The 9,525-nt window shown below is 32.0% G+C and overlaps 1 protein-coding gene and 2 non-coding genes across 3 annotated transcripts; all 3 read left to right on the forward strand.

Moving 5' to 3' along the window:
* Positions 1-3,493: 3,493 nt before the first annotated feature.
* Positions 3,494-3,564, forward strand: Trnag-gcc. The gene has a single exon. It is a non-coding gene; the product is annotated as a tRNA-Gly (tRNA).
* Positions 3,565-4,695: 1,131 nt separating this feature from the next.
* On the forward strand, positions 4,696-6,764 carry LOC123658002. The gene is made up of 3 exons (XM_045593481.1): positions 4,696-4,712; positions 4,767-5,900; positions 5,987-6,764. The coding sequence occupies exons 1-3, from the start codon at positions 4,696-4,698 to the stop codon at positions 6,762-6,764; spliced, it is 1,929 nt and encodes a 642-aa protein (XP_045449437.1).
* Positions 6,765-8,715: 1,951 nt separating this feature from the next.
* On the forward strand, positions 8,716-8,786 carry Trnag-gcc. The gene has a single exon. It is a non-coding gene; the product is annotated as a tRNA-Gly (tRNA).
* Positions 8,787-9,525: the final 739 nt, after the last annotated feature.

A 9,525-nucleotide genomic window follows, 5' to 3' on the forward strand; every position in this document is an offset into this window, starting at 1 on the left:
GACAAAAATTTTATAATTTAATTTAAATGAAGTCTTCAAACTAAGCTGTTATCAGTTTAGCTTAGATAACTCGCTAGCTCGTTTGAGAGTTTGGCTGTTGTTACCAGAGTTGAACCGAGTTGAGAACGAGCTCGTAAACTCTATGTAATGTAATGGGCATGTAGTGTAATTAGCTTAAAGCAGGTCTTTAGTTCTCTAAATATAATATCTAGTTGAATTTACTGGAATTGAAAATTTTAATATACTAAAAAATAAAATATATTTAACCTTCGAGTAAGCAAATTTAAAATATGTTTTTTTAAGTTTCTGTTAAATTTTGACAAAGTTAATATGTGTAGTAACTTTTACAGCAATGTGTAAATAAAATAAATAAATATCTTATAACATACACACACGGTAGTCTGTTCCTATGGTAAGCAACTTATAATGCTTGTTTTATAGATAACAGCCGGCTGATATAGCTAAACCCTTTTCTTTATATGTATCAACGGTTTGCTGTATATGTTATATTGTAACGAAGGATGAGAAAAGATAATACTGTTACGTTTATTATTGACGCCTTTTACAAAGAACCCTGTTCGAAAATAAAAATGCATATAAAAATATTTAAAAATTCATCCCAATCCCTATTGGGATATGTCCCATATTTGGGATACTTTGGTGAGTAACATTACAAATATCTACAGAATAAATTTTTGATCATCTGTGTAGATTGCAGCTATTCCCAGTAAATTACAAATAAAAGAAACATAGAATCGTTTTTAGTAATATCATATTCCATTGTTAAATTCAGAAACTCGTTAACAAAGCCTTACTGACAAGCCAAACATCTTTATCCGGTCTTGGGTTTCGTCCAACTAGGTTGGCATGTCGGGTAACACACGATGCAACATTAGTTTCAACTTTATGTGCATTCATGATTATGTTTACTTTAATCTAAGCTTTAGAAGTTCGTCCGAAAATTATGAATTGTTTTCCAACACAATATTACTGGAGTTATATTTTGTATCATTACAATGACTAAAAAACATTGCTTTTATTTTTTGATCGTAATTTGTGTCACTTACCCAGCTCCTAAACATTTGTCAGTATAGCAGAAATAAAAAAAATCATTCATGAATATAATCGTATAGATGATACAAAATTTCTTACGATATTTGTATTTCCTTATCTATTCTCTTGCTCTTGCACTTACCGTAGCTTATAGACGCCTACAACGCTAGAAGTATCGCAAGCGTGTTACCGATCCTACCCCTAATCGATCCCTGGAGCTCTGGTCACCTTACTTACACAAGCACTGCTTGAAAGTAGTATTATTTAGTAGTGATGTCCTGTAACGTCGAGGTACTTCCCCAGTCAGGTTGCTCCGACTTAGGAATAAAATATCAGAAAAATATTTATCGACATTAATGAATCATTGACCAAAAAAAAAAATATATTAGGAAATAAGGATGAGTGGAGATGTGAATATAGGACGTAAGTGGCATACAATTTCTTCGTCGCTTCAGAAAGTCAACCTCGAGCGCGGAAACAGTTGAAGAAGGCGCAAACATTTGACACTGTATCAAATTATATCTTTTTGCCATTTGCAATCAATGTATCTGAATCTAGCAGAAGTAGAGCAAAAAACTTGGAAATATTTCACCTCTTAAGTTTTTTTTTTCTTCTTCATTTGGGTTAATGGATTTCAATAGTGCCAAATGAGCACAGCAATTCGCCAATGTCGCGTAAAATTCTTAATTTGTTGTCAGACTAATAATAGAAAAAACAGCTCTTTTTTGACAACAAAATTAAATGAAAATGAAATGATGCAACATTCTTACAATAATTTGACGCTGACCAACTTACATCGAAAACTACGTTAATTATTTATCGCTCAGCACAAAGATCATAATTTTATTACGCGTATATCACATATATAAATAAGCCTATTGAATTTTTTTTGTTTTACTGCGATATAAAATTTTGAATATCTTAAGGTTTTTTTTATTCTTTAAAAAAATAGGAGGTTTTGTCACACGGTGACCACGTTACCTCTATCGTTCTTACTAAATAAACTACGTATCTTTAAATATATTAGGGCTAATTTATATACATTTTTAGCCTCTTCAGAAGTTGGTGAAGCAATGATACTGTTGAATACCCCCATTATTTAAATTATATTCTGGGTACTGCATAAAAAACAAACTTCTTTCAGTTTCGTTTCGCAAGCAACGTAGAAGTTATTTTTGCGATAGTTATGATTATCATAAAGAGACTAAAACTTAAAGATGTGTTTAAGTGAGCGGGTGTATTTTTGTACATATTTTTTACACCGTTTTATGACAGCATAATATTATAATTAAATAAAAAATATCTTTTTGAAAGCCTTCATTATCATAGTAAATGACAAATATAACATCCAACTTAATATAGAAATACAAGCTGTAGTACAGGTATAACAAATTACAATACCTTGTTATGAAGGCTGTTGGCACGGAGCCCACACACCAAGCCGTATAAATTGCATTTTTTTTCTTAAATTTTACAGAATTACTTGCTCTGTGAAACTATCAAGCTGCATAAAAATTAAATCAAAATTACGCGAAACAGAAACTGAGAAGGTTCTAAGCAACCTTCTGAAAATAAAGACATCAGTGACGCAATTAACAAGCAAGATGTGTTTTTCAATAAAATTAAAAATTAAAAATTAAACAATCTTTTGATAATATAATAAATAACAAGAAACATACAGTGAAAATAGTCGTCTAACTCACTTAAACACACAAACTTAAAACTTTTAACATAATTATACACACACGATCTTCTGTTCCAAGGGCAGACCACTTAATATGGCCTATGTTTAGATAGAAACCGACTGGCATGATATGACATGACAAATAAATAAAATTGGAGTGTCTGTTTGTAATATTAAAATAACCGCTTTTTACTAAATGCATATGGATGTATTCAGGGTACATAAATCAAAATAACATTTTTTACAATTTTTGTCTGTCTGTCTGTTTGTCCTGGTTAAATCTCTGAAACGACTAAAACGATTTTCACGGGACTTTCACTGGCAGATAGCTGATATAATAAGGAGTAACTTAGGCGAATTTTATTTGAGAAAATTTAATTATTTTATAACTCTGCGAACTGTACAATAACTTTTTTGTCAAAAACCACGCAGACGAAGTCGCGGGCATAGCTAGTTTTTTATATACATATGCATAATACATTAATAACACTCAGACTTGCGTGAATCTACTAGCAACCTTAGCAAAATAAAGTAGGGTCACTGCCCTCTATGCTATGCTAACAGGCTAATCAAATTATGCTAAGAATGTAACTCACGACTTTTCGGTTAAAATTGACCCGTTGTATCTACTGAGTTATCTTTAATATATAATGACACATATTCAACACGTTCAAAACGTTCGTTCGTAAGAATCGATTGTGTAAGCAAATGTGTGATGGTTTGTAATGATTCTAATATTACCACTTCTAGTATCAAGCATCGGTGGTTCAGTGGTAGAATGCTCGCCTGCCACGCGGGCGGCCCGGGTTCGATTCCCGGCCGATGCATGTTTTGCTTATTATATTTTTTAAAGCGAAAATTTGTTTTATATTTTTAAATCATTATGGTAACAAAAAAGCACTCTGTTTACTGATGGTAAGAGGTTACTATAGCATGTAGCCTATCCTACGCCTACACTAGCTTGAGTATTAAAAGTACGTTGCCTACATATTATGTAAACTAGTTAACACAATAATTAAAAGGAATCACACAAACTGACATTAAATTTAGTAATTAAAAGTATATACCATCAAGAATTTATTTTACAACATTGGTTAATCTTTTTGAAATTAATCAAATATGTTTAAAAATTCTGGTAAGGAAAATTGCATGGTAACTTTATAATTTATAATTAGTAACTTTATATATACTTAGTAACTTTATAATTTATAATACTTTTATTATATTTATTTATTTAGACACTTTTTAAGAAGAAGTACAAAGCTCAACAGAGATGACTTTATAGTAACACATTCTAATTTCTATCAGGCATTATTAGATGAAGGGACTATAATACAAAGTTCATTCTTTCATTTTTGTCAACCATTGTTAGAGAATGAGATAATCTGTATAATTTGTTATTTTTATCCCGTTTTATCACAGGTAATATAAAACTGCCGGTTAATTTACCTTAACAGATAGAAGGGTCACGCTATAAAACACGTCAAGGTAACCGCGTGACGAATGACCCCTCAAGGGTCACCATCTATCACGCAAGGCCTAAAGGTATCATTTTAGAATTTCGCATTTATGTAGAGGTACTTATATATAAGTGCTATTTATGCACATATCAGGTAAAACTCATAGTATATAAACAATGAATCGTCGATATAATAGTTTTTTTTTTTTTTTGTTATTTTCAAAACTAAGTTTACAGGCAATAAAATAAAAATAATATCGATAAAAATACAAAAAAAAAAACAAGATACTATGAAGTCAGGTCAGATAATTTTTATAAATATAAAATTCGTTGAGGATACGTAACTAAAATCTACCCTGAAAGACGCTTCAAGCGTGTATAACACTTATGTATTTAATGGAATTCTGGAAATGTATAAGGAACTAGTGTATATAGATTAACGAAAATAAAAAATAAATCATTTCATCATTGTTATTATAATCTAGATGGTTACTGAAAGATGTCTCAATATGTTTGGTCAGTTTATGAGATTTATTTATTTCTATTTATAGTGTATATATCTTTTACTAGTGGCATTGATTTAGAGTACTATATTGATGAAGAGCATATTAATGATTCAAGTCAGTTCATTGGTAAAATAGAAAACGCTCGAAGAACAAATGAAGTTAACGATAATTCTAAAGTGAAATCGTTAAATATTTCAAATAATATTACCAACATAAATAGTGTACGATTTAATGAAGATGAAATTGAAAATGATGATATAATATTAGCATATAATGTTGCAGTGCGAAGGGGTTTCTTACAAAATTATTCAACAACTGTTATAAACGATATCAGTACTTTTAATTATACTAAAAGGCTTGTAACAAATTCAGCGAACCTTAAATGGACAACTACCAGAAATTTACTCGATTTGAAAACATTTAACCAATACGACTATAAGGAAGATGAGAATGAAGATTTGTACCAACCTCTACGTTACAAAACCTTTTCTGATACTTCTGATACAAAAACTGCTACCGTCGCTTATAACGTAACATCTAATTCAAATTTCTTTAATTTAGAACCAGCTTTTGATTTTGACAATGAATCGGAAAATTTACTAACTAATAAAGTAGAGGAAAACATATGGTACGTACCTTATGAGTTCCCTTGTTGGGAGCTACCAACTTTATACGGAGAGTTAGGGGTCAAGAAAAAAAAGTCTGACGTATTTCTAATATATGGGGGTAAGTTAATGAACGTTATCGGTCCTTCGAGCAAAACAAAATCTAATTACAAAGCAGACGAACCTTTCATACCGAACACTGTCAACAAATGGTGTGAAGTAGAACCATGCTATGGTGACCATACGCTTTGTTTATTCCCTAATAAACATATATCAAATATATGTGATAAAGAGTATAAAGTAATTGTACCATCTACAACAGAACAATTTACTATAACTAATACTTTAAATTCAATGCGTAACAGAGTAGCTAATGGACTTGCCAGTAAGTATTCACATCTCCCTACCGCCGCAAATATGCTACAAGTTACGTACGATTATGATCTCGAGAAAATATCTAAGGCGTGGCTTCGTCAGTGCATACCTGGTGTACCGCCTTGCTCTGCTCTCGACGGAAATATAGTTACTCAACTCGAATGTACGAAATATATGAAGTATTGTTGTTTGCAGAATTCTAAAACATTTTCACAGTGGTGAGAATTAACATAAAATTGTAATAAATGACCAAAAATTTATTTCTTTTACAGTTTTCACTAAATAGTTTAACTTTCTCTTTCAGTGTACCTAAAACCGAATGTTTTATTTATCCTATTATTGGTTGTCTACATATTTGGTTTTCTAGCGCTGGAAAACATTTGACCACTACGGATATTAATTGTGGTCGTGCTACAGTAAAAACATTTAATACAGTTCAACTACTTTGGGCAAAAACAACTAAAATCGGGTGCGCGTATGGTGAAAGAACGAATGGTGATATTAGAGTAATCTGTAATTTTTCTCCAGGCGCCCCATTTTTTTTAGATACAAAGCTATTTTGTGGCCTAATTGCACACAGCGACATAGATTTTCTACGTGATAATGAAAATATAACAAATCCCGCAATTTTATCTCATTTGGGTATACATTTGAACCCCCTTAAGAAGCCTCGTCATAATGTTTCTGACGAGAATGCGCTAAGCGTACCATTCGATACAGAGAATTTAAAATCTACGTGGGGCATAAAGAGTTTGACTAAAGTGTACCAAGAAGGTTGGGTGAGAAAACAAATCGGTGATCGTAGCAACGGTACCAAAGGAATGGTTGCTAGATTAGTTGCTAAATACAAATTTATTGATGAAAGCGAATCTAGATGCGACACTGGAGAATCCGTATACCAAGTAGGAGCTCCAGGATCTTCTTGTGTAGAGAAAAGTAGGACGTTCCATGTTCTATGCTACGACTTCCGAGACCCTACTCCTGGTTACAGACTTATTGCTATCATTGCTCCAATTATACTTTTTTCATTAATACTCTATGACTTATTTAGTGGAGTCGTAAGACAGACAAGTACATATTGACTATTATTGTGGTCCAAGATTTTTTTGTATTATTAGTTTTTTTCTTGAAGTACAGTTAAACCTTTAATAAAAAAAATAGATATTACCAGATAATAAAAACTTTATCCACATGAACATTAGCTTAACAATCAATTATTATATCTATATTAATATTATAAAGAGATAAAGTTTATAACTTTGTTTGTATGTAGAGGGGTAATCTTCGCAAATACGGATCCGATCATGAAAATTCTTTCACTAACAGAAAGCTACACTATTCAGGAGTGCTATAGGCTATATTTTATTGTAATTGAACAAAAAATTCAGTAAATAAGTAAAAGATTAAAATATAATATCAAAATGGTAAATAAACTAGCGCCATCTATCGCTATTAGAAAACAATTTATTAGTGTTTCGACGTTATTAATTTAGTCTTATTTTAGTCTATCGACGACGTTTTCTCGATTTTTGATAGATGGCGTTGGAGCAACATATTATTTATTTAAGTGCTATAAAATTTGTTCTTTAAAGTATGTTATTTGGTTCTGTAATTTAAAATACTAAATACACGGGAGCAACATATTATTTATTTAAGTGCTATAAAATTTGTTCTTTAAAGTATGTTATTTGGTTCTGTAATTTAAAATAATAAATACACGATATTATTACGATTTAATACATCGCTGTAGGCACCCGCTGCCATAACTCGGAAGCCGCTGTTACGCGGGGGGACAATTGGACACTGCGCATCATGTACCGCGCATCGCATGACCATTTTATTGTTTTTTCATCTATACGATAAGATGACGCGCGGCCAGGCTTGCCAGATGGGGCGATTAGTCGCGAATTGGGCGATTTTTTTCATGGATACGCTCCTTTTTTTAAGTTTGGGCGACAAGTCGCAAATTAGGCTCTTTTTAATCCTCAGCGTTGACAATAAGTTAAAAGTACAAAAACCGTTACAAAAAATATTGTTTTTTTTTAATGTCCCAATAAGCTTCCTTTAATTTAATATTTTTTTTCAGACAGATGACAGATGCTAGTGTATTTTCAAACTTTCATTGAGTGACTCCTAAGAATATTTTGCGACTTTCGATCATAGATGGGGCGAGGCGACTCCTAAGAATATTTTGCGACTTTCGATCATAAATGGGGCGACTTGAATCAAAACTTTCTGGCAAGCCTGCGCGCGGCTCACTCGCGCGGTCGGCTCCTTACGTAGTAGATGTCGACGAAATTTAAACACAATATAATTGCATCACAAAGATAATAATTAACGCTCAACGAAGTGGGCACGGGTCGGCTAGTTATATTATATTTAAGCAATCTGATACCTGATTGTAACATAACGGTAGATGTATTTGTCAATCTTAAACGTCCAGATCAAGTAAATATATTCATATCTATCCTGTAGTTATAAGAATTATCTTGTTATGTACACGATACAGTTAAATACTACAATATGTTGTAGTACACTAATATATGATACAATATTAACACTACACCCCTTCAACTGAGGTAGGGCACAGCACATCCTATTCAAAATCTGGAACAGCCCGACTGGAACAGTACCTCGACCTTACAAAAGATCACAGCCAAATAGTACTGGGTTCAAACAGTGTTGTGTTCGTGTGCTAAGTAATACGACCAGAATTCCGAATTATTATTATTATTACGAGTATATTGTTACAATTAGTACTTCTGGTGGAAATTACGTGTAATAATTATAGCGATGTAGGTACCTGTGTTGATGTTATCTGATGTTATAAAAATATAAATAATATTGACATAAAATTTAAGGATAAAATATGTTTTTATATTAATAGTCATCATAATCAGAAGTACCTAAGCTATTATAATATATTGTTTAACAGACAGCTGTGTAAGCGTTATGAATCATGCACAAATATTTCAAAATATTATATATTGTTAAACAACTAAATACATTATACATTTTACATTCAAGATACAAGCATCGGTGGTTCAGTGGTAGAATGCTCGCCTGCCACGCGGGCGGCCCGGATTCGATTCCCGGCCGATGCAGTGGATTCATTTTTTACTATGCGTATGTATTTTTTACAATTTATTAATGATATTTGTTTGGTAAATCGAAACGAAAGAAAAGGCTTGTATCAGCCACACTGGGGAACTATCTTAAACTTACAGAAGATCAAAGCTCCATCTTCCATCATCGTTTTAATAATTGTGTTTGCAGGCAAACGTTTTTCGTTTTCCTGCAAATACAATTAATAATAACCGACTTCAATTATATCGACAAGTAATAGAACGTAGATAGACGAAAAAATAATCAAGTAAATACGCATTGTCAAAGATTACTCTAAAAGTTGTAATCAGATCTCGATAAAATTTAAATGTGACCACATGATATGATGACAATGCTAAACCTGCATCTTGGAAAACCCCTACATGTTAATTTTTTTATTAAAAAATTGCATACCACATGGAAAAATTAACAATTGATTTAAAATGCAAAGTTGTGAACATTGTGAACATGATAAGCATCGGCTTTCGATTAAATTGAAAATCATCAAAATCGGTGCACCCAGTAAAAAGTTATGCGGATTTTCGAGGTTTCCCTCGATTTTTTTGGAGTCCCATTATCAGATCCTGGTTTCCTTATCATGGTACTACACTAGGGATATTTCCTTTCCAACAAAAAAAGAATTATCAAAATCGGTTCATAAACAACGAAGTTATCCCCGAACATACATAAAAAAATTTATATTTGGTCGAATTGAGTAACCTCCTCCTTTTTTGAAGT

The sequence above is a fragment of the Melitaea cinxia genome, chromosome 11, assembly GCF_905220565.1.
Source record: "Melitaea cinxia chromosome 11, ilMelCinx1.1, whole genome shotgun sequence".
Lineage (NCBI taxonomy): Eukaryota > Metazoa > Arthropoda > Insecta > Lepidoptera > Nymphalidae > Melitaea > Melitaea cinxia.